Source organism: Bos mutus, chromosome 8 (assembly GCF_027580195.1).
Source record: "Bos mutus isolate GX-2022 chromosome 8, NWIPB_WYAK_1.1, whole genome shotgun sequence".
Lineage (NCBI taxonomy): Eukaryota > Metazoa > Chordata > Mammalia > Artiodactyla > Bovidae > Bos > Bos mutus.
In genome coordinates, this window is record NC_091624.1 from 75852468 (window position 1) to 75878199 (window position 25732).

Consider the following 25732-nt stretch of genomic DNA (forward strand, 5'->3'; position numbering starts at 1 on the left):
ACTGGGTGGGTAGCTTTATGAAACATATTTCTCCTTTAGGAAACATAATGAATAGGAATTATCTGGAGTTTTTTGCTAACATATTTGCTCTCCATTTCCTATGGTTCTTACACCTTTCCCCAGTTTTGTCTTTTGCTCTTGTTTTTTCCCCAGTGTTTAGAATATATTTATGGCAATTTCTAGAGCATATTTTTTTTCCATAATGGTCTGCTTTCTTTTTCTGATCTGTAATAGTCTCTCGTCTTTGTCATCAAACATTTTAATCCCTTTTCCTGACTCCCATTTCAAATGTTACAAAGAGTAAGTACATAAATAAAACAAAAAGAAAAATTGAACTATCTAAAGAAAAATACTAAAAGAGAAACTGAATTTTGTAGTATAAATTTACTCATAAATTGGAAAATGAAAGAGAAATCTGCTACCATGGACTAAAATGTCTTTCCAGTGATGTCTAAGACATTCTACTAAGCTAATCTGGTAAATAGGCATTGAGATTTTTTTTTACTATATAAATAAAAATTTGGCATTTAATAGTTAAGACCATAGATTATATGATACTGTTTTTACCTTTCATCTACTCTTTCCCTGACTAGCAGTACATATTTTTAATAGATTGAACTCATAGCCCATTGTTTATAGTTCTTTACTGTTTGCAACTATTTTACCTTCTCTAAATCTTTCTCATTGTTCAAGACTCATTAGATATCAGCTGCTTCTGGATCTCTCTCTTGACATCCAAGTTGGGTTAGAATTCTGTATTTATGTTCCCACAGTGCCTGGCAGTAGTTGCTCTACTATATTCTAATCATATATTCCCTGTATCTGTTCTCCCACCGTGAGGTAGGGTTTTATCTCAATCATCTTCCTACTCTCAGACCTAGTGCTGGCAATACAGTATGTCTAGAACATATGTCTGTTGGATGTCAGCTGAAAAGTCTCAGTGGATGGGTAAGATGTGGCTAAGTAACAGGTGCTAGTCTTCCTGTTGTTTGTGAAATATTACATGTGCTGTCCTTTTCTTGAAACAGTGTCTTCCCCCCTCTAAACCCCCAGACCAGCTGCTTGTCATTTTTTTAAACCTCAGCTTAGACGTTGCTTTCTTTGGGACTTCTTCCCTGAACTACTAAACTGGGTTTGGGAGCTCCTCCAGTGGCCTCCCTTATCTATCTAATTTTTGGTATCATAGGGCAGGAGGAGAAGGGGATGACAGAGGATGAGATGGCTGGATGGCATCACTGACTCGATGGACATGAGTCTGAGTGAACTCCGGGAGTCTGTGATGGACAGGGAGGCCTGGCGTGCTGCGATTCATGGGGTCACAAAGAGTCGGACATGACTGAGCGACTGAACTGAACTGAGGACTCCACTCGACTCTCTACTTGTCCAAATTCCCCAATTATGAGAAAGTCTGCATCATCTCCACTGAATCCATGAAACATGGTCTGGCACTAGGGTGAGAGACCAAGTAATATTCACAGGCTATTTAAACAAATAAATAATCTCATTTTCATATTAAATTTTGCTGGAAGAAAAATCACAGTAATAGTCCATTCTTGTTTCTATTTTTATGAATGACAGAAAAAGAATAATGGACAAAATGGAGACTAATAAAAATGGAGGCTGATTTCACTTTTACCTCATGTAAAATGTACACAGACTTAAACTCATTAATTTTCTCCTGATCTCTCATCCTTCAGGATGAATGGCAGCACCATTTATTTCATTATCCAAGCTCAAACCTCAGAGCCATCTATGACATTTTCCTCTCCCTTGCTTGCTCCATGAAGGCCGTTGCCATTTCCCACTTCTCTGTCTGCCTCTATGTCCCATTTCTAGCATCCCCATCTCATTTCAGAATCTTATTTGTCTAGAATTAACTAACTGCTCGACAGAGGGGGCGACACATGATGAGATGGTTAGATGGCATCACTGACTCAAAGGACCTGAGTCTGAGCAAGCTCTGAGAGATGGTTAAGGACAGGGAAGCCTGGTGCGCTGCAGTCCACAGAATCACAACGAGTCGGACATGACTCAGCGACTGAACAGCAACAACAGCAGCAGCAGCAACTAACTGCACAGTGACTGCCCCAAACTTTTCTCTGTGGTGCTCCAATCCTCTGACATGCCTTCAGGAGCCGTCTTCCCTAAGAACTGTCCTAAATTATGTCACCGGATTGCATCAAAATGTAAAGGCTCCAGCCATCCATAAACTATGTGTAAATGTCTCTGCTTGACCTTCAAACCTTTCACAGCAAGTTCCTTCCAAACTTGATCATGTGGAATAGAAGGAATGACAAAGGGTTTAGTCTTATCCCAAGCTGGGAGCATAGTTTCTAACATGCAGCAGACACACAATAAATATTTCCTAAAATGGTAATAAAGGAAACTTGGGTTTTATTATACACAGACGATCTCATGTCACTCTGCTGTATAAAATCCTTTAATGGATTTTCACTGTCTACAGCAGCAGTCTCTAACCTTCTTGGCACCAGAGAATGGTTTTATGGAAGACACTTTTTCCACGAACCAGGGGTTGGGGGATACTTTCAGGATGATTCAGGCACATTACACGTATCATGCACTTTATTTCTATTATTATTACATCAGCTCCATCTCAAATCATCAAGCATTAGATTCCGGAGGTTGGGGACCTCTGGTCTACAGGATACCGTCTCCACTTCTGAGCACGGCTTGGTTCTTGCACACCTACCTCTCACCACTCTTGCCCTGGCTCTCTCAGCTCCTGCTTACAGAATCACTTGCTTCCTGTACTCATGAGCCTTTGTGTACAATTTCTTCCATCTGACTTTTTGTATACCTCTTCTTTGTCCATCAAGATTAAATTCAGAAACTTTCTTGACCCAGACTCTATCACTAGCACGTATTACATCTTTCTGTTTCTCTGTACCCCTCACCCTATGGTAAACTAAAGACAGGGACAATAGCCTCTTCCCCCCGCCCAGGGTGTACCACAATACTCATACTTAATACACTTTGGTGAAAACACTTATTTTCTTCTACTGGCTACCATCAACTAGCTATATAAAACCAACAAACTACTTAATTGACTGGATTTAATTTCCACTTCATAAAACACTCTCATTAATGCAACATTAATGAGAATCTGTGTCAAAATGAACTCTAGAAAATGCAATAGAACATGAATAATAAAACTGTGAGCCTATGCAAAAGCCTCTTGCACTCTATATACAGCAATATATTCTACGCATTTTTTTATAACCACATAACATCAAGATGTAACCTCTTTTTCTTGTTTACATGCATTTCTGTGGTCCAGCCCTAACCTTCAGTCAACTTACTTTATGTTCTCATTTGCAGGTACTTCGGGCAGTTGCACGGTAATCATGCCATCCAAGTTAGTCTTCCCGATGAAGGCAGGCTTGGTGCGCAGAACGTCGGGCGCGGTCTTCGCAGTCACCCTGTGCTGCAGCCCCCCGGCGCTGTTGCCACGATTCGTCAGCACAAAGGAATAGGACTTCTCAGGCTTCAGGTTGACAATCAGCTTCTGGGTAGCGCGGCCATCCACTTCTTCTACCATTTTCCCATCATCATAAAGAATCTGGAGACAGACAACCAATCAAAAAGATTTGGTTATCAGTTAGGCAGGGAATATTTTCTAAACTAATGTGCACCTGCTTATGGAAAATACATATGGGTCATTTCTAATTTGGGGCAATTTGTAAGCCTATAAGTGCTCCCCAAATTCTAGAGATGGCATCAATTTTCCTTTTTTTTTTCTTATTAATATAAGGTTTATAAGTCTATCAAAAAACACAAATGTGCAATAACCTATCAATATGTGGCCTGTCAGTTGTCTGTGATCTTCAGGGAAAATATGCAGCAATGCTCTAAGTTTTCAATGCATCTTACACACCACTTTTTTCCAAACACCTCCATTCTTGTTCCCAAATACTTTTTTTTTACTTTTATAGATGCTTCTCTATTCTTTATTTCACAGACTTGTATGTTTTGCTAACACTTTTCAGTATCTCTCTATGGCAAACTGAAGTTTAAAATATGCAAAGAATTCAGGCCAATAAACAAATTACTTAAACCCCAGGATGCTGCATTATAAATAGATAGAAACCATGCAAATTTCATTTTCTGATGAAAAATCAAAAGCACCAGTACAGATGTAAAAAGTTCAGCTTGGAAGTGCTAGGTTACCCACAAGGAATGCAGGCCCTAGGTCTGAGCTGCTGCTTCCTCCTGAGAGGGGAAAGGTCACACTGGCCAAGAACCAGACTTCGTCTGTGATGTGAAAGCCACAAATGAGAACAGGACGTACGTGTGGCTGAATCAAAGCAGTCCGTGTGGTTTTTAAGTGATTTCCCCGGCTGACCTGCCCCCTCCACTCCACGTTTAACCATGATACCTTACACATTAGGAAACAACTTACTTTGAAAGGCATGGCAGAATTATAATTCTCTGGAATCTCCCAAGACAGCAGCACCGAAGTCTTCATTACTGCTTTGACATGAAAATTTTTTGCAAACACTGCTGGAAAAGGAAAAACAGTGTATTTAAACTACTCCTAAAAACGTTCGACCAGTCCTCTTCCATGGACAAGAAGGCTTAAGCTAGATACCATCTACTTTGATCAGAGAGAGAAGTGTGATTTGCCTACCTGTTAAAAGCATTCATTTTACTACCTCATTCTGACCAAGATCTCTCCTTTCTCTCCAATTGAGTCAACTCTACTGTGTTTTCCTTACCTGGGAACATTGGGGTGCTGTCAGCCAGACTTGCTTGGCATTCTCTAACTGAAATCTAAGTCATCCAGAACATGTTAAGCTTTACATACCTTACCTTTTTGCTTTTGCTGAACCTATGAATATGAATGAGCCGATCAGTTATCTACAGCTTCAAAATACTGATTTCCAAAGACCGACATTCCTTTAAAGGAGAAAGGCCGTAAGCAGACAAATCCTACCTTGATTCACAGGCAGTGTCCTGAACTGGACACTGGGACTATATGGCCCGGGCCCTTTGCTCGTGTGAGCACGTACTTTTACATCATATGTGGTATCTGGTTTTAAGCCACTGAGTGTCAGAGTGGTGTCAGCTGGAACAATAAGCTGCTCCACTGGAAGAAGAGGGATGTTGATATCCCTATACAGAAGGGTGTACTTGGTGATAATGCCATTTCTCTCGGCCAGGACAGGTGGCTGCCAAGATAACTGGGTGGAGGTTGATGTGGTGCCTTCCGACTGGAGGTTTTGAGGGAATCCAGTTGGAACTTCTTCTGGAACAGAAATCTCCTTCACCATCTCCTCCCCAAAGCCCACTTTGTTTCTGGCCGAGAGCCTGAAGATATACGACGCTCCTTTGTGGATGTCTGTCGCCGTGAAGTGATCTTCCTTTTCGGAGAACTCAAGAGTAGTAAGCGGTTCCACATCCTTTCGGCCAAATTTTAGACGGTAGCCCTGGAGGGGTCCAAATGTGTCCACAGGAGGGTGCCACTGAATGAGGGCTGTATTCATCTGGGTGTGGTTAATCACAAGCCGGGGTCTCCCTGGAACTGGAGAAACAGGATGGAGGGGTAAGACCAACCTACACAGATGTTCATATTTCAATCACTGTTGAATGGGAATCCCCTTGGAGTGGCATTCCCGTTCTTACTAATAAAAATTACTTATTTCAAGTAATTCCACAGGCATTCCCATTTCTTGACTTATAAAAAGTCCAAGGCTTGGTCTATATGCCTTTGTGGAAACATGGTCCTTCTCATACTCTTGAAGGTAGGATGAATATTAGAATGTGATGATGGAGAGAAAATAGGAATTATTACTGAAATGAAAATTTAAGGAGATTTTTAAAGGCATATTGTCACATTTCAACTCTTTATACATAGAGGTTCATGCCACACAGAAATGAAGCTAAGTAAGGATTAGCCAGTAACATACAGATAATAATAATCAAAATATATTTAATCATTGAGTGTATGCAGTGTATCAGGTACTGTACTAAGAGCACTACCTGTAGTATCTCACTTGAGTACACTCTTCACTCCTGACTATGTGATTAGTTGTTATCTTCACTTTGCATCATAAGAAAATAAAACAGAAAACTGTGCATAGTCAGATATGTAATAAGTGAGAAATTTATGAGACAAACACAGGTGTATCTGAATCCACAGCCGAACAGTTAACTATTATACTGATTATAAGTTAGGAAGAAAAAGGGTAATACAAAATGTTGCTTAGATTTTCTGTGGATCTAATTTGTAATTTTTATATATACTATCCATGCCAGTCATCCTCACCAAGTTTTGCATGTACTAGAATGGGAATTATATTAAGACCCACCCTATTTTGCTGTGAATATTAAATGAGAAAATGCATGTAAAAGCCTTAGAATAGTATTTTGTATTTCATTAATAATAAATAATTATTAATAATAAGAATATTAACTTTTTGTGGCAAGGGGCTCATTTCTCCTAAGTACATAATTTCCTTTCATGTTAAGTAGGTTAGATATTGCTTATCTAACTTGTTACTTTAACTAAGTTAAATAAGTTAGTTAAGTTAACTAAGTTAAGTAGGTAACTTAAAAAGTAAGTTAGATATTGTTCCTTGGAAGAAAGGCTATGACCAACCTAGACAGCATATTAAAAACCAGAGACATTACTTTGCCAACAAAGGTCCATCTAGCCAAAGCTATGCTTTTTCCAGTAGTCATGTATGGATGTGAGAGTTGGACTGTGAAGAAAGCTGAGCGCCAAACAATTGATGCTTTTGAACTGTGGTTGTTGGAGAAGACTCTTGAGAGTCCCTTGGACTGAAGGGAGATCCAACCAGTCCATCCTATAGGAAATGAGTCCTGAATATTCATTGGAAGGACTGATGCTGAAGCTGAAACTCTAGTACTTTGGCCACCTGATGTGAAGAACTGACTCATTGGAAAAGACCTTGATGCTGGGAAAGACTGAAGGCAGGAGGAGAAGGGGATGAAGAGGATGAGATGGTTGGATGGCATCACTGACTCGATGGACATGAGTCTGAGTAAGCTCTGGGAGCTGGTGATGGACAGCTCCGTAGAGGCTAGACACAAGAAGAGAATACCTGAAATCTCCCCAAATGTGTAAACAGTAAACACAGCATAAATCAGCTAGCGTAATGATTGTGGGAAGTTATGGTATTTCATCCAGGGAGTAACGGGCCAAAAAAAGAAAAAGGAATGAGGAGAATTCTACAACATTGCATGTGTGATTAAAAAGAATTCTCCAAAACTGTACATATTGGCAACGGAACCCACTCCATTTCTTGCTTTCAGAAGTTCTATGTAGAAAATATTTACCAACTACTCACTTTGTGGAAAGACTTATATACTGGCACACAGGCCTATGGGTGGGAAAATGAAAGATGGGTAACGCAGGGATCTTGTCCTCTGAGCAGTGCATACTCAAAGTAGAGAAATGAAGACAACCAGTAGATGGTGCCACGTGTGTGGAGTTTGGGTTCAAGGTTTCTGATGCCTTAGGGTTACTGTCTGGACCACTTTTAAAGGCCATCCAGTGGCAGTCAGTAGCAGTAGCAGTAGTGGTAAAGAATCTGCCTACAGATGCTGGAGATGCAAGAGACACAGGTTTGATTCCTGGGTTTGGAAAATCCCCTGGAAGAGGAAAATGACAACTTGCTTCAGTATTCTGGTCTGAAAAATTCCATGGACAAGAGAGGCATGGCGGGTTATAGTCCATGGGGTCACAAAAAGTCGTACACGACTGAGCACCCAGTGGCAGGCTCAATGGATCTGCTTGCTCCAACTTAGGAGCTGGAGGGCTGGAAAAATGAAGGAGTCTTAAATACTTACTCTGGGCAGATTGGAGGGCATTTTTAGCAGTGAGCATATTAGAATAAGCGGAGAGGGTCCTTCTGTAGAGTAAATAAGCTAATTTTTAAGTCATGATGTATAATCCATTCTCCCTTTTGACTTTTGAGTTATTTGCTTACTATATTCTTCCCTCTTAAAAATCTGTCAGGACTTCAGAAATGGTACACATGTGCTGCTGCCCTCTACTACTTAGAAACAGCAATCACTGGAGATCCACCAAGGCACTCAGTCCCAAAGGCTCTAGACTAAGCTTCAGTTTAACTTAGCGCCTAAGTAGTAACAATCATAATTGACTGACCTAAGCCTAGAATTACTTTCAAATTCTCCATATCATAGTCACTTTTCTCTCATCCTTAAACACAGCTGGCAGTACAGTAGTGAAATCCATTTAAAAATAAAGAAAAAAATTCAAACAAAAGAATTTGCCTAAAACTGCAAGATTTCAGGCAGTAGACTCATTATTATGATACAGAGCACGGGAGTATTAACAAAGAAACTACAAAAATGTCATAATCACTGAAACATAAAATCCAACATTTTATTAAAAAGCAGCCCTCAGGTTACATGAATCCTATGTGGATTGCTTAAGTTATGGCCTGTACTCTTTATTTCAAAGATATGATTGTTTGCAGATTCTAGGAACAATGTATTATACATAAACCTATCCTAAAACCAGGAATTTTATGATTAAAGTAAAATTTAATGGGAATTTGTGAATTTTCAGTGGAAGCTATAATGAAATACCTTTATAACTATGGTTATTAGGAGTTCACATCTGTGAGATAAACTCAGTAATTCTTCATAGTCATATAAATACAAGGTTTTTTTTTAAATAGTATACAAAACAAAGCAAATTCATCATCCACTAATGACTAGGGAATGCTTTCTTACTACAGGTTGGCAGCAAAAAGAAAAACAAAACAAAACAAAGCATTGGAGCTTTTCTGTTTGAAGGATTATCAATCTCCTTCTGGATTTAAAATCCAGAAGACTATAAATGGATTCTTCAGATGGATTCTCCCATTTCCAATTCAAGAACAGTGAGGAGATCCCAAAAAAATAAACATGCAGACATCTAAATTATAAGCATTTCCTCATTAATGAAGTTTCCATTGATTAAGAAAGATCTGAAATCACGAATGTAAACTGCGAAATAATTCTGTGTGTAAGATCCACAATGCTAAATAATGTTCTGTACTAAAAAGTGACGTGCTAATCTCAGTGACATTAAAGTAGGCAGTAGCATTCTTGTTCTAGGATTCACATCCCTTGGAGACAAATCCTCTACTTTTTCATCCTCATTATAAGACATCCCTCCCCATATTATGGGCAATAGGAGGTTGACGCTTCATGTAAGATGCTTCAGTTTTCTTAAGACACAATTATAAATATGGGCGAAGGAAGTGTATTTTTTCATTTTGGGGTTCAGTTTTAGGGGTTCACTCTTAGTTGGCTACATTCCAGGAGAAGCTGGTTCCGTAGCTAGACAGTCAGCATGTCCCACTTAACATGTACTGTATCTCCTATGCAGGGTGCTGAATTAACCTGATACAATGGTATTAAAAAAAATAAGGCCCAGAAGATTTTGCCTTGAAGGAGCTTTGCCATCTGTAATCCTGCTGCTCGAGGCAGTTCCAGGTGGCGGGATATGAGTGAGGCAAATCTTATGACATTTAGACAAATTTGGAAGTGAGCACAGCACCCAGGAGGGCACTCAACATCACAGCTGTTCTTTGCTTTATGCCTTTACATAGAGGTGTGTTCCTAAAAAGTTGTGCCATAAGTGATTCGGGAGGAGTAAATCAAATCATAGTTTAAATGTTCCATGGGAGATTTCTATATAAAGGGATTGAAGGAGAATCCTTCTGTAATTATCTCTTAATTTATTGGTTTTACAACATCAGGTCTTCCTTCATGCTGACTTTTCCTAACGTGGCAGACCAATGTATAAGTCTCAATAGCGCTAAGAAGCTCTATTCTTCAGAAAGGAGCAATCTCTATTAGACTTTCTGCTTTCTTCGTTCTCTTTTTTTGTTTCCCATCTTTTGTGCAATTTGTTGTCTTTTGATACCCCAGAACAAGGGGTCAGGAGGAGAAAATGACAAAAAAATAAAATATTAAGTCATCAACCCAGCTCAAGGTGGCAGCTCTTCTAACAAGGTTTGTTTTTCTTTTTTGGGGCGGGGAGGGGTTGGCGTGCTGAGGCTATCACACGATTTTCCTCCCTAGATGATCTGCCTTCCAGACCCTCATGGGATCTGCTCCCTCACACCATTCAAGTCTCAGCTCAAATATCCTGCTTCTAAAAGACATCACTGTTTCTAAAACCGCCTCTAGGAACTGCCTAAAGTATGCAGGCATATCTTTCTGTGCATAATTTATCACTTCCCGGCATTTTATTATTATAAAACTCATTTGTTCACTTGTTAATTATCCAATCTCAGTCAGAAAATAAATTTCAGGAGGCCAGATTCTTTCTGTTTTGTTCACTGTTCTTCAGAGCACCGGAAATAGTTCTTGATGCACAGTAGGTACTCAAATAGTATTTGGTGAATGAGTGATTAAGTAATTTGGGCAAAGCAGGGTCTTCCGTTATTTTACCTTACTTAAGATACATCAAACCACAAAAGTTGACTACAGTCCATTCTCCCCTCTGATAGAAGTCACCCATACCATTTGGAAAATTATTGTTGTTGCCTGAAACATACTGAAGACACATATATGCATAGACGTGGTTACCTGCCCCTGTGGTGGACACCAGCTTGGGTTTGCTGCGAGCTCCGTCTCCTTTAGTGGTGTAAGCTGTGACAGTGAGGGAGTAGGAAGTTTCAGGCTGTAGCCCAGAAATAATCATGTCCTGAAATGATACAACCGAATAACAATGATTCAAAACTATGCTACAGTTGCCCTGGGGGGAAACCAAGGCATCCGCCTTCATGCTGTGCATGCATGAACATTCCCCGCAGCCATGCCAAGCACTGGACGCATCATGCCTGGAGCTCATGCTGTGCAAGATCTGTCTTCATGCTGACACTGAAATGGGGTCTTCAGCCATCCGCAGAGGCAGCTCTAAGGGGTAATAATCGAAACCACAAAAACTGGAGTCAGACCGGCTGAATGCTTGGATTTAAACTTGCCTTTCCTTATTTACCAGTTTGGTGACCCAGGGCAAGTGAGTTTACGCCACCTGTGCCTCAGTTCTCCATGTGAAGGTTGGGATGCTAGGACCCTCTAGGCTACTAAAGGATTAAATGAGTTATACCAGGTAAACACTTAAAACAATGTCTGGCTTGTAGTGAGCAGTTCACACTCTAGCTGTTATGATACTCCAGCCACAATCCTTGTGCTTCCATCGTAGTCTGGTCCTCAGACTGTTAGTGGCGCTGATGCCAAAGAGTATGTTTAATTGCATAAATACTGATATCTTGCCCAGTGGCTGGTCTGTTGGACCTAGACAGCCACAGAAGTTTCTCAGGACTCAAATAATATATTACTGGTTAGTTGTATAGGTTAAGAACTAAAATTATTATAAACTAAGGAGAACAATCTATAGATTTTGAGGCCTTGTCATAAAACTACATATCAGGATCTTGTTCTATCACATCATGGATATATGCTCAATAAATTCTGAAAATGGTAAATACCACAAACTATTCATCAAAACTATTTGCTTTCTCTTAGTAAGGACCCAAAGCTGTGATGGTTATAAGAGAACATAGTCTAAGAATTATTCTTCCAAATTGGAAGTTACATGATTCTTTAAATAGAGTGCTGGCTATTAATGTTTTGGTATTTTCTTTGGAGCTACACACACGCACAACAATTTAAAAAGTAACTTTTCAGATTTATGGCACAGCTATGTTTTCAAATTCAATACGGATAAATTTAAGAAAATATTGACTGTTATATTTTGCATCTAAAGACAATGCATGTGAGAGTTTAGTGAATGGATTTCATTGTGTGAATGGAGAACAGCGGGACTTTTCTGTGCAAGGCTGTAAGGGGCACCATAGAAATCAATGGCTGAATTTGAACCCAGGGATGACAGCTTTTGACAATGTGCTTTTCTAAAAACAGCAGGAATCTCACCAGTGTGGAAATTCAAAAATTTCAGATACCATCCTCAAGAGCCACTGGAAAAATTATTCTATCAGATGAATAGACTAAATTTGAGAGAGAGATTTGTACCCTCAGGAATGGTTTCACCAACATCACAGAGAATATAAAAATTAAGTGAACCACTCCAGAGTGGCACTTAAAATTATGGTAGGCACACTGGCAATTCAAAAATTAGGATGGGTAAATCTCAACATTATTATTTCCAAGGTCTCCCTCATGTCACAGAACTACTGATGAAAACAGGCTGGGTTGGGAGAAAAAAGAAGCGATTCTATCACTTGAGTCTATCACTAAATTGAGAGGCAAGTAATTTACAAATGCTGAGCCTTCCGTAAGTTTCTCATTCATAAAATTGAAGTTAAGCAATCACACATGACCTTCCTTCCACACAGGTTGTGACTGGATAATATAAGTAGTGCCAGTGCAAATGTTCAAACCTTCAGTGGTCTAATCTCTAGCATACCTCTCTTTGCTTGAATCACATTGTCTCTTGAGTTACATTTTCTTTCTTAAAGCTGTGGCTGTACTACCTTGGTGGTCTCCACACCCTCTCTGGCTGACATCAGAACCACTATTCCTCTCTCTGTATCCTCCTATTCCATTCTGCACCCTAATTCTTGCCCCTGCTTGCTAATAGCTGTCATTCCAAATGTCCTGACACAGTCATTTATCTGCTGCCTTTCTCTCTAGTCCTAAAACAACAACAACAACAACAACAAAAAAAAATGAAAAAAAACTAGTTTCATTTCTAAAACTTAGAGAATTTTTTCTGCCTATATCCTACATTCATCTCTAGCCTTGACTTTCCCCAGGGTCCCAGCAGTATATACACTGTGAATATCTGCTGGACAGTTTCCCTAAACTGTCAAGTGGTATCTCAAATTCAATGTAACTAAAGCACACGTTACTCCCAGAAGTGGGGTCCCCTTCTTCCATAAAATATTTCCATATTTTAATGAATGATGGAGCATCTTCAAAACTTATGAACAATCTTTGGTCCAACAGTCTCCTTCAAATTCTTAGCTAGTTAGTATGGTTCTGTTCATTCTTCCTTTAAAATATTGATCATAACTTTCCCCTTTTCATTTCTGATTCTCAACTTTAAAAAAAAATCACTTCATGATTTAGGAAAAGAACTGTTAACTTGTTTCCTTATCAACTGTATTAGTTCTCTTAATCTATCCATGAAGTTATTGATTTTTAAGCTGCAGGTAACGACCCATTTAGTAGCTGATGAAATGAATTTAGCCACTTAAGACCAGCATTTTTTTAAACAAATGGATATACTTGAACATTAAAATGTGAATATATTTAAAAGTAAGGTATTATTTTGTGAAACCTTTATTTTAAACATACACATGCATTGGTCATGGCAAATAATGCATTTTTTACTATGGGTTATGATCAAAGAAGTGTATAAGACACTGTTACAGTGTCGATTTCATGAGAAGTGATAACTTGATTATCATATTTACCAAGAACCTCTATAAGAGACCTTTGTTTTGGCAAAAAATATTTATTTACTAAATGAAAGAAAACTTCCTACCAGTCTTTATCTTATTGCTCTTTTTTAACATTAAAAAAATCTCTCAAGTACTGAAGAGTTAGAGATCAGGTCTTTAGCTTCAAACTTTAGGTTTTTTCCCCTAGAGAAGGGAAGGGCTAACCACTCCAGTATTCTGGCTTGGAGAATTCCATGGACAGAGGAGCCTAGCAGGCTACAGTCTTTGGGGTCACAAAGAGTCGGAGCTGATTGAGTGACTTTCACTTTTTCACTTTGGATCTTTCCAACATTATATTAAAATATAATGTATGTAATAACTTGAACTCTTCAGTTCTGTCAAACTGCCAAGCTCATTATCAGCTGACTTTTTGCCACACTCTTATGTCTATGTCTACTTCTGCTGAGTTCAGAATGTACTTCAATAAGTACATTCTCACTTCCAACTCCGCAACAGACACAGACATACAGGGATTACCTCTTTAATCCCTACTCATCAGGGATGAGTTCTCCATAAGTTTCAGGATGTCTACCATCCTGGTGCTCTGTCCCTAAGCTCATAGCTCTAACTGATATTATCATTTAAATACTAATTATTCATACATTACTTGAGGGCATCACATTGGTTGTATTCATGGAACTTTTCTGAACTTTACATCCTTCCTATCCACCTAGACTGTAAGCACTTAGTAGGCAGTGTCATCCACAGTTCTTTATACATAATAAACTCCCAATGTAAAAACTAACAGACTAACACAGTCCACTCATTACAGTATTTTTAAAAAATTCTTCACTCAGTAAGATACCTCCTACTTCTTGGTGTTTCCACTCATGCAATTTCACTCAAATTTGTATGGGTTCAACAGAGAACTGCCATTTCTACATAGAGTTAATTGGTGCCAGATTTAGATCATATTATGCCCTGAATATGCAACCCTGGAGCAGGATTTATGAGCAGCCCAGAACAAACTAGACATCTCCAGTCTGTGATACCTCCACTTAAAGCATGCCTCCTCTAACTGTGTCACAAGGCAGAGTTAGTAACAGCCATCGCACAATATCAACTCATGATATTTCTCATGTAATCAATAGCACCACATCAATTTCAGCACATCAATTTCACAAAACAACAATGAGGGGAAAAAATTTAAAAAAAAAGTATACCATGTAGTGAAAATACTTTAAAAAATAATTTGTTAGTTCATGCATCCAAGCAAACTGTGATGTCACAGTACAAATAAATGAAAGGGGAGTATCAGTAAAAAACAGCCATTAATAATCTGTTTTGACAGAGCAGCCAAAAATTACTCACATGTTCAGTAGTATCATCAAATTCCCACTGATTGAGATTAAGAAGGTTGGGGAGGAGGGAAACAAAATAAAAAGAAATGAAGAGAAGTTTGTAGCCTGATAAAGGCAATGGTGCCCTCCTTAGACTAAAAAAAAAAAATAGAAAAAATAAGCAACTGAAGAGGTATGTACAATAAAATCCCAAACAGTATATGAGTGTTATGCGCCACCTCCACTCCTAATTGAGAAATTAAAAGTAAATACACTCTATATTGTTATCACTAAAACCAACTAATTTTTTAAAATATCAATAAGGCATACAAAGTGCTAGGTATACTACATTGTGACGTTTATTTTGATTTCTATCTAGATTATGCAATTCAAGTTACTATTTAGATTAACATCTTCATTATATTGAAAATGTACATCAATGAAGTCCTATAAGATGTAAAAAAAGTTCAACGAATTATCAGAACATGATATGAGCAAAAAATAAATCAACCCAAAACCAGAACAACAACACAAGGAAAATCAGCAAAATAAGAAAGAAAAGCCAAAGCAGAAGAGGAGGGAAAAAAAGATTGAGTTGACATTTAAGGCATTTTGCATTATATAATTTCATTGGCTACCATATTCCCAATAAAAACAGCAAAAGAACTACTGTTCTGTAATGTAAGCTTATCTAAGAACTGATGAGGGACATCAAAACATGATGGTCGTATCACTTTATTTTTAAAAATTACAGACGCACCAAATAAAACGTAAGCATTTTTTATACTATATTTTATAAGAACTTTCTGTTTTACGGGTAGTACAAAATAAATATTTATTAAAAGCCAAATCTATAGTGCTTTCTCCAGAATATTATGGGACACTATGAATCTCCAACTAAATTTATGGAAATGTCCTTCAAATGAAAACCATACAACTGGATTTTTGAGGTAAATAAGTCACTAAGCTAGACCCCTTTAGTTAGAATGCTTTATAGCTAAAGCAAATAAGCACCTCTGTGAGTTAAGACTTTGGGATAAATACGAAGTAAAGACTCTGGGGTAAAAAGGTGGGATATTTATTGCCCTTTTATTTTCACAGAGAAAGGAAGGCAAAATGTAGCAGTTTGGTACAACAGTTTTCCATTTTGTTCATAATCTTCCCTACTTTCATACAAAAGAAGGAATTTTCAAATGAATTGGTTTCAAATCTGCATTAATCCCATCTATTTCCAGGCCCAGCTACCAATTTTGCTGAATAAGCAAAACACTCCATTCTCATACCCTGTCTCTACTAGAACAAGGTAAACTACTCCATGGGATATGTATAACCCCCAGCAGGATGCTTATTAATTACAATCTTCCTCTCCCTTCCAGAAAAATATGTACAAATAGATTTATTATGATATTGTTTTTTATTTAAAAATTGAAAAAAAAGTCCTCTTTTAAATAACTTATTACAAAACCAAGTTGTGATTATATGGTTATAAATCACTGCCTTTGGCTTGAAAGAATTTCTCACAAACTCAACTACACTTAATAATTTTAACTGGCTCAACATACAGGATCTCATTAATTCCTGGGAAATTCTATAATTTTGTCATTATTATTATCTTCATTTTCTTGGAAATGAAATAATTATTTTAATTAAATATGTAATTTGGTAAATAAATGACAGATAAAAATACTGTCTGGATACATTTCCCCAAATAAAAATGTTTACTCTTCAGTGAAAGAAGGCATTCATTTAGAAATTACAGATTAACTTAGTTTCAAATACTTTTAGCATAGTAGAAAGTAGACTATCAGCAAAATTGCTGTTTAAAATTCTTCCCTTTGATTTAATTAAGTCGATTTTTTTTTTAAAAGTCAGAAAGGCAAACTGAGAGATAGCTGTAGAGAGCCAAGTATCTGTATTGGAAAAAAAAAAAAATGTTCTGTGTTTTGAATCAGATGTGTCATTTCAATTCACTTCCTCACTTGAAGTCAACTCTGACTGAAAAGATAAATATGGATCGTGTGTTTTTAAAGCTAGAATGTTATGAACTTATCTACAAAACAGAAATAGACTCCACATGCATAGAAAACAGACTTCTAGTTGCTAAGTGGGATGCAGGGTCCAGGAAGGACAGAGTGAGAGACTGGGATTAGCAGAGGCAAACCTTTGTATCTTTGTCTATATCTGTATCACTGAATCACTTTGCTGTACAGTAGAAATTAACACAACACTGCAAATCAATTATACTTCAAGTTTCTTTAAAATCTAGAATTTTGTATAGACATTTTAAAATATCAAAGAAAAAATGAAAATGGGGCCCATTTTAAGGTACAGGCTAAAACAGATGTATCCTATAAAAGTATACCTGTATAATTTCTCAGATGCTTACCTGTGCATCAGCCAGCATGACATCCTTCAGCATGGGCTGGCCCCTGGGCTCACCATTTTCCATCCTCACATAATGCACCTGGTATCCTCTTATCTGGCCATGCTGTTTATTGGGCACAGGTGAGCGCCATGAGACTTTAACAGATGTTGAGTTGACAGCCTCTACCTCGACTTTGCGAGGAGGACCACTAGGAACTGGAACAACATCATTGGATAAAAGAAAATTATAGGCACTTGTCCCACCCAGTCAGAGCATTTTCTTTACTTAGGTTTAAAAAAAAAAATGGGTAGACCCCACCATGTTTGTGGAATACAAACATTTTCAACCAATGAAAATGCTCAACCAATCTGCTCTACCTTTTAAGAAAAGATCAAAAAGCATGACCGATGCCAAAAAAAAGAAAAAAAAATGGAAGAAAAAAAGAGTATCAGAGAAATAGAAAAACATGTAAAAAATGTACAAAAGCCAAGGAAGATGCTTTGAGGTTCAAAGCATTAAAGCACAAAGAAGTATAGCATTGAAATAATAACAAAAACTGATTGTTGATTGCTGTGTGTGTTTTTTAGGTTTCTTTTTTAGCAGAATAAAAAGATTCTTGATTATATGGATTTTCTTCTTTTTTTTTTCTCATATCAAAGGTATTCCATACAACAGATGCCAAAAACTGAATGTCGAGCATCACTGTCTCTGAAATGTTCAAGACAAAAAGGCAACAAGAAGATAAGAAGGTGCTTTTGAAAAGTTAACATCAAAATGTAAAAGAAGCGACTACAAAAAGCCAAGAAAAACGCAGACGACATTAGACGGAGGTACAGAGAAGGGCCTGGATTGCAAGGTCACAGGAGCAAACTGTTCTTTAAAAAGGAAGCAAATGACTATGTTGAGATTAAAAAAAAAAAAAAAAAAATTTCCCAGGCCGTAGCAAAGATAGGTCTTTAGCAAAAATTGCTGAAGTTACAGTGACACTGGATAAAAAAAGATGAGCAGAAAAAAAGCACATTACTGTTAGCCTATCAAAAGACAGCAGAGCAAGACCGTGGTAGAAGGGCGCAAACTGATGGAGCAGAGGCAACATACCATCTTCATCGGTTCGAATCAACACGGACAAGCTCTCAGGGCCAGGGCCGACATCGGTGTGGGCTGTCACAGTGATCCGGTATTCAGTCCATTTTTCCAGCTGTTCCAAAAGGTATTTGGTAGTGTCCGAAGGGATTCCCAAAATCTCATGAGGTTTGTCATCTTCTCCATCCACTGCAGTATACTTGATGGAGTATTCAGTAATAATGCCGTTCTGTTTGTCCACTGGTGGAGGTTGCCAACTTACCAAAATACTAGTGGAACTTGGACTGGTGCAACTAATGTCTTGAGGAGGAGCTGACGGCTCTTATTTTGGTAGTGAGTTAAAGGAGGGTTTGAGTGAAAGGACAGGAGTGGTTGGAAAAAAAAAATGATAAAACAAAAGAAAAGGCGAAAATAAATAGACGAACAAGAAGGGCAACAAAATGAAAATAAGACTTTGAAACTTAAAATTTTAAAGATAAATTTATGAACCTTGGCTTAGTAATATGAATAAACCAAAAAATGAATAAATGACCAAAAATAATTGTTAAATAATGGGTGGGGGGAATATGTGAAAATGAAATCTTAAGATAACAGAGCCTCAAATAAAATTACCTACCTGCAATTTAAATTCTTCTTCTAAAACAATCCCTCAGTATTCCCCAGCCCTATTTTACAGACTATCGAACTTCATAAAAAGCTGCAAACAGTACAAGATTTGTTACATGAGAGTCTGATGACGTTTAAGAGACACCATTTCAAGCTTTGGCTACTGAACTGCATTCTGATTCATATACAGTACTCATTTGCAAAAAGGTTCTTCAGTGTGAAAAGTGGCAATAACTGTTAGATTATTCTGCCAATTAAAATTTTAAAAAGAGAAGTAAATAAAAGCCCAACAAACATAAAAGGGTTCCCTCTGACTATCTGAAAATCAGTATTCTGACCAGTTCTAATGAGAAGTGTTAGCCTGATACTGATCATAGCCCATATACAGTGAGCATGCAGATCGATAGAGGATGAAAATGCAGTCCAAGGTTTACCTACCCGAGGGTAAATGTCAGGCTGGTTGATTCTGACTGTAACTTGTACTTACCCTATGTCAGCTTCCAGTTTTTTAAAAAAAATTATAACTCTTCTTGGGACATCATTGCTAGTGAAGAATTAGATCCCACCAGCAAATTTTGGTAAAATCAATAAAAATCATCTATCCCTTACAAAATGTCAATAATACAGCCATTAAAAAGAACTGTTTAAAAAAATCCTGAGAACCATCTGGGAAAGATATGACTTATCTTCCAATTTGTATGTAGCTCTTTTCATTTTGTACATAATTATTCATATAAAGTAGAATTTACATGAGAGTTAAAAGATAAACTTTCTTAATGCCCATTTTAATATAAACTATTAACCTTCTGAGTAATTACTTTCCATCAAATAAACCAAACATATCATTATTTGAAAAAAAGCAAGAAAGAACAATGTGACTACTATTATAATATTCCTAAAGAAGCACAAAGAATTTAGATAAAATACATGTAAATATGTATGCATATATATATAAGACAATATAGATGATTGAAGAGTAAAACATTTCTATTTTTTTTTTGTATTTGAACATGCAGTTTGAGTAGTTCTTTACATTCTGTGAACCTTAATAATATGTAGTGTCAGGTATATCTTATTATATAGACAATTATCAGTCTTTCTTAATTTACATGTCTTGTGTTCTTCATTATAGGCAATCAAAATGAAAAGATCTTTGTACAGACAAAAAGAAAATTATCATTAAACAGCCTTGTAAATCTGGTATAAGATTTGCAAAATCACAAGAATATCATTTTTATTGATTCTGACTATAGGTTCTTATACCTCAAATTATGAAACTATTTCATATGCACTATCATTCATAATAAATTGAGTTGTTCATGTAACAGCAAAGACTCATTTGTAATTCTTTTTAAAAAACTGATTTGGTTTTCACTGCATTCCTACCTTTAGACCTCCTATTCTGCGAGAGTATATGTAACACCACTTGAAACTCTAATAAAGAGTAGATAAGCTTTTGATGTGGTTATAGGAAGTCCATGCTGTCTCTCTGTACGTAAGTATCTATATATGCATTTGCTGTGCTGTGCTTAGTTGCTCAGTCGTGTCCTACTCTTTGTGACCCCAGGGACTGTAGCCCACCAGGCTCCTCTGTCCACAGACTTCTCCAGGCAAGAATACTGGAGTGGGTTGCCATGCCCTCCTCCAGGGGTTCTTCCCAACCCAGGGATCAAACCCAGGTCTTCTGCAATGCAGTCGGATTCTTTATCATTTGAGCCACCAGGGAAGCATGTATGTATCCATTAGGTGTGTATATACAAAAAAACTTAAGTTTGTAAAAAACATGCAAAATATAATATTAAAGCATGTCACCTTCCTGTTAATTAAATGTCTGATTTTAAGAGTTATCTTCTGCAATATTACTTATTAGCCTGCCTGGAACTCAAAGAAGACACAATACTGCACTGATTTACATGTTTGAGTTTTACAAGAAATGGAATGTTATAGGAATAAACTATAATCAGTAAGGGATTAAGCAACAGAATACTAATACTTTTCATATGAATAATCATGTGTTGAGGAAAACTATGAATTTTATCATCAAAAACTGAAAAGATTTATCTATAGAAAATGAAATTCTGGAAGACTTGCTTATATGAAAGGAAACTCATTCTCTAAAAAACTGTAAATTTCATGTTTTCTGATAGTCTAACAATTAGGTCAATAGAACATCCTCTTTATGAAATTCCACATATTCATTTTATACATATCTATGTCACTATATCACAAACCACATAAAATATAAAATACTTTTAAAATCTAAGGAAAGTCCAAAATACCGTTCAAGAAAAATGGTTGTTTAATAAATTATAGAAACTTATTAATAAAGAGCAAACAGTAGTATTATATAAGCCGCCAGACTTTCCATCAAAAACAACCTGCCATATAACGCATTATACAGAACAGTCCTCCCTAGACAAAATGAACTCCATTGTGATCAACACAACTGTGCTTTAGAGTAAGAGTCCCCAAATGAAAAGAAACCTGAGGAAACGAAATACAATTTAGGTTCGCCACTATACTTGTGATTATTCCATTGTTCCTAAATTTGTCCAAATACAGATCTTCTGTGAATGTTTCAAATTTTCATATGAACTACTTGCAAAGTTAACAACAAACTAGGAACAAATAGGTGACATGAAGACTTGGTCATAAGCAAAGTTAAAATCTGTCTTTAAAAGAGGCGAAAGTTTGGTCTTTAGCTATCTTTGCTAAGCCCTCCTCTGATTATTTTGCAGTGTTCTCAACTTGAATTTTGCCTTACAGCAAAATTCAACGTTTTTACCCATTTTTCTCAAGGAGGTTTACTGTTGCTGCTGCTGCTGTTAGGTTGCTTCAGTCATGTTCGACTCTGTGCGACCCCACAGACGGCAATCCACCAGGCTCCCCCGTCCCTGGGATTCTCCAGGCAAGAACACTGGAGTGGGGTGCCATTGCCTTCTCCAGGAGGCTTCCTAACTTCTCTAAATAACTTTCAATTCCAGGAGTGAGAGAATGGGGTCTGTCATTTGGACCCAGCCTGAAAACCAAGGTCTTGATAACTCTAATCTCTAAAACTGGACACTTGCTGGTATAGAGACTACCAGCTATTAAAAGAATATGAATTAGCAAGTCTTTTGGTGAGGATAAAAGCCGGCAACACTTCCTAGTGGAAAAAAGGGGCAGAATATAAGCAAAGAGAGACACCTACTTGACTGCATGGTTCTGGCTGATATTTCAGCTGTGGAAGCACCCAGGCCTTGGGGAGAGCGTGCCGCCAGACGGAAGTAGTACAAGCTGTTTGGTCTCAGCCCTTGCAGTCTGTAAGATGTCCCTGGCTCAATGGTGATCCGTTGCTGTGGATATGTAACAAGGGAACTTGATCATTTTCATTAAGATCTGTGCATGTATTTTTATCACACTGCCCAGAACATCAGATTTCTGTCATCAGGGTTATAATGTTATCAAAATATCACAAACAGAATCAACAGTGAGTATCAAGGACCACACTAAGGGCATCACATAAAGAAGACTGTTGTTTTTTTAGTTGCTAAACCGTGTCCAAGCCTCTGCGACCCCACGGACTGTAGCCAAGAAGGCTCCTCTGTCCATGGGATTTCCCTGGCAAGAATAGTGGAGTGGTAAGTTTCTACAAGTAAGACAACTAGAAAAAAAGGAAGTCAAGGATCTATTTAATGATGACACAGTGTTTCAAATACATCAGATAAGGGGCAGTGAGAGGCCACCACCCATGAAGGCATTTCAACTTTAAGGCATGTGTGTGGTTGTGACATTGTCCACAATAGAAACTGACACCCATTCCTGACAGTGGCTATGCCCAACAGTCCATTTGAAGAGATGTCTAGCTCATTTCCCATGACAGCCTGAAACCCAAGTATGGGCAAAGAAAATATGGCCAGAAGTAACATAACAATGGAAACTGGCATACAATTTACATGACGTTGTTATAAAAGAGATCTGAAATTGCCAAGGTCGGCCGGGATAAAAATCAGATGTTAGTTACTGAAGAAAGCTGGATAATATATATGAAACCATATCATTACTCTATGTTGATTTCAAATTAATTTTTAAGTTATTTTTAATTGGAGGATAATTGCTTTACAATATTGTGTTGGTCTCTGCCTTACATCAACACGAATCAGCCATAGGAATGATGTATGTCCTCTCCCTCTTGAACCTCCCTCCCTCCTCCCACCCCACCCCACTCCTCTAGGTTGGCACAGAGCACCAGATTTGAGCTCCCTGCATCACAGGGCCTACAGGAAGGAAAAAGAAACCACAAACTTTTCTATAACCTGACATCAAAAAGGCTTCTGAAATAACTGTTTTTTTTTAATTGAATGTTGTAACTCTTATTTTCATGCTTGAAATCTGCCTTTGCCATTTTAGTACAAATATAGCTATCTATGGGTAATCAATCTCAGATTGAACATGAGTCTGTAGCAAACCTTAAAAAACATACTAATATGTAATCTTGTAATGGCATCAATAATCTTACAAGGCTTTTTATTAAACAGTGTTTGGTGTTCACACAAACCAGAAATCAGGGAAGGGGAATTCAAATATAAAACTAGAGAAAACATCCTTAGGGCGTTCTGGCTTGCAAATAAAAAAGCTTTAACAAATTTTAGACTTACCAAATAATAAGAAAAAAAAGGAATTTCCTAAATAAACATTTGTAAAGCACAGTAGGGATGCCAAAAGTCAAGTATCCAACCATTGCCAAAAGACCACCTCTCTCATAACTGTTTTTATTTTTAATAGGGTATGCAGGTCGGGAAGCAACAGTTAGAACTGGACATGGAACAACAGACTGGTTCCAAACAGGAAAAGGAATACATCAAGGCTGTACATTGTCACCCTGCTTATTTAACTTATATGCAGAGTACATCATGAGAAACGCTGGGCTGGAGGAAGCACAAGCTGGAATCAAGATTGCCGGGAGAAATATCAATAACCTCAGATATGCAGATAACCCCACCCTTATGGCAGAAAGTGAACTAAGAACTTCTTGATGAAAGTGAAAGAGGAGAGTGAAAAAGTTGGCTTAAAGCTCAACATTCAGAAAACGAAGATCATGGCATCCGGTCCCATTCAGTTCAGTTGCTCAGTCATGTCTGACTCTTTGCGACCCCATGAATTGCAGCATGCCAGGCCTCCCTGTCTATCACCAACTCCCGGAGTACACTCAAACTTACGTCTATTGAGTCGGTGATGCCATCCAGCCATCTTATCCTCTGTTGTCCCCTTTTCCTCCTGCTCCCAATCCCTCCCAGCATCAGAGTCTTTTCCAATGGGTCAACTCTTTGCATGAGGTGGCCAAAGTACTGGTCCCGTTACTTCATGGCAAATAGATGGGGAAACAGTGGAAACAGTGGCTGACTTTATTTTGGGGGGCTCTAAAATCACTGCTGCTGCTAAGTCGCTTCAGTCGTGTCCAACTCTGTGCGACCCCATAGATGGCAGCCCATCAGGCTCCCCTGTCCCTGGGATTCTCCAGGCAAGAACACTGGAGTGGGTTGCCATTTCCTTCTCGAATGCATGAAAGTGAAAAGCGAAAGTGAAGTCACTCAGTCGTATCCGACTCCTAGCAACCCCATGGATGGCGGAGCCCACCGGGCTCCGCCGTCCATGGGATTCTCCAGGCAAGAGTACTGGCGTGGGGTGCCATTGTCCTCTCCGAAAATCACTGCAGATGGTGATTTCAGCCATGAAATTGAAAGACGCTTACTCTTTGGAAGGGAAGTTATGACCAACCTAGACAGCATATTAAAAAGTAGAGACATTACTTTGTCCATAAAGGTCCATCTAGTCAAGGCTATGGTTTTTCCTGTAGTCATTTATGGATGTGAGAGTTGGACTATAAAGAAAGCTGAGCGCCGAAGAACTGATGCTTTTGAACTGTGGTGTTGTAAAAGACTCCTGAGAGTCCCTTTGAGAGTCCCTTGGACTGCAAGGATATCCAATCAGTCCATCCTAAAGCAGGTCAGTCCTGGGTGTTCATTGGAAGGACTTATGTTGAAGCTGAAACTCCAATACTTTGGCCACCTGATGCGAAGAGCTGACTCATTTGAAAAGATCCTGATGCTGGGAAAGATTTAGGGCAGGAGGAGAAGGGGACTACAGAGGATGAGATGGTTAGATGGCATCACCGACTCAGTGGACATGGGTTTGGGTGGACTCCGGGAGTTGGTGATGGACAGGGAGGCCTGGTGTGCTGCGGTTCATGGGGTGGCAAAGAGTCTGACATGACTGAGCGACTGAACTGAACTGAACTGAAGGATTTTAAATAATTTAATGTTAATTTATGTTGTACTACAAACATTTGTAACACGAGTACTTACATCAACACTTTAGTTCTAGAATTTGTTGAGTTATTAATTGGAATTGGCTTTGTTAGCTAAACCTAAAAGCACTGCTCTTAGAACCTGCTCACTTCAGAGATGTAATAAAACAGGTTTATTAACATTAACTTAGTATAGCATTCAAAGTGATGAGCCAGAAGTTAATCGGTAATAGTTCACTGTGTTTGTGAGTCTTTTAAAAAAGTATTCTTTGTTAGAAATCAGGGCTGTTTTGCTTTGTGAAGTTGGCCTTTTTTAAGACAAAGAATGCTAAGAGATATAATAAAATGGCTTGGTGAATTGAGTTTTCACATATAGTTTTATAAACTTTTTTGCCCTGATGTTCCCTAATGAGTTTCATGATAACAAATTAAATATATATTATTATCATATATCCCCTTTCTGAAAATATTAGATGTTTCTTAATAGTGATTTATAGAATCTGTTCAAAGTATACCCACAGGCCCGTGTATCATGAAGTCAAGAGAACAGATTCTATAAATTGTCTATATGAGGCTTTGGGCAAATACTTGAACTTTTTTCTTTGTATCCATTTTGTTAATATGTGAAACAGATTAA

General features: G+C 37.9%; 1 protein-coding gene across 12 annotated transcripts in view; it reads right to left on the reverse strand.

Annotated features, from left to right (window-relative positions):
• Positions 1-25732, reverse strand: part of PTPRD (protein tyrosine phosphatase receptor type D) — a 572219-nt gene that overhangs the window by 173222 nt on the left and 373265 nt on the right. For 4 of the 12 annotated variants that reach the window (XM_070375883.1, XM_070375876.1, XM_070375880.1 and 1 more), the window contains exons 10-17: positions 22000-22144; positions 18219-18524; positions 17142-17335; positions 14787-14813; positions 10594-10711; positions 4955-5542; positions 4421-4518; positions 3321-3580 (exon numbers count right to left, since the gene is read on the reverse strand). In XM_070375883.1, coding sequence (XP_070231984.1) covers positions 3321-3580; positions 4421-4518; positions 4955-5542; positions 10594-10711; positions 14787-14813; positions 17142-17335; positions 18219-18524; positions 22000-22144 — 1736 coding nt within the window. Of the gene's footprint in view, positions 1-3320; positions 3581-4420; positions 4522-4954; positions 5543-10593; positions 10712-14786; positions 14814-17141; positions 17336-18218; positions 18525-21999; positions 22145-25732 lie in introns of all 12 variants that reach the window. The other 8 variants (XM_070375875.1, XM_070375879.1, XM_070375872.1 and 5 more) reach the window with 3 other exon arrangements.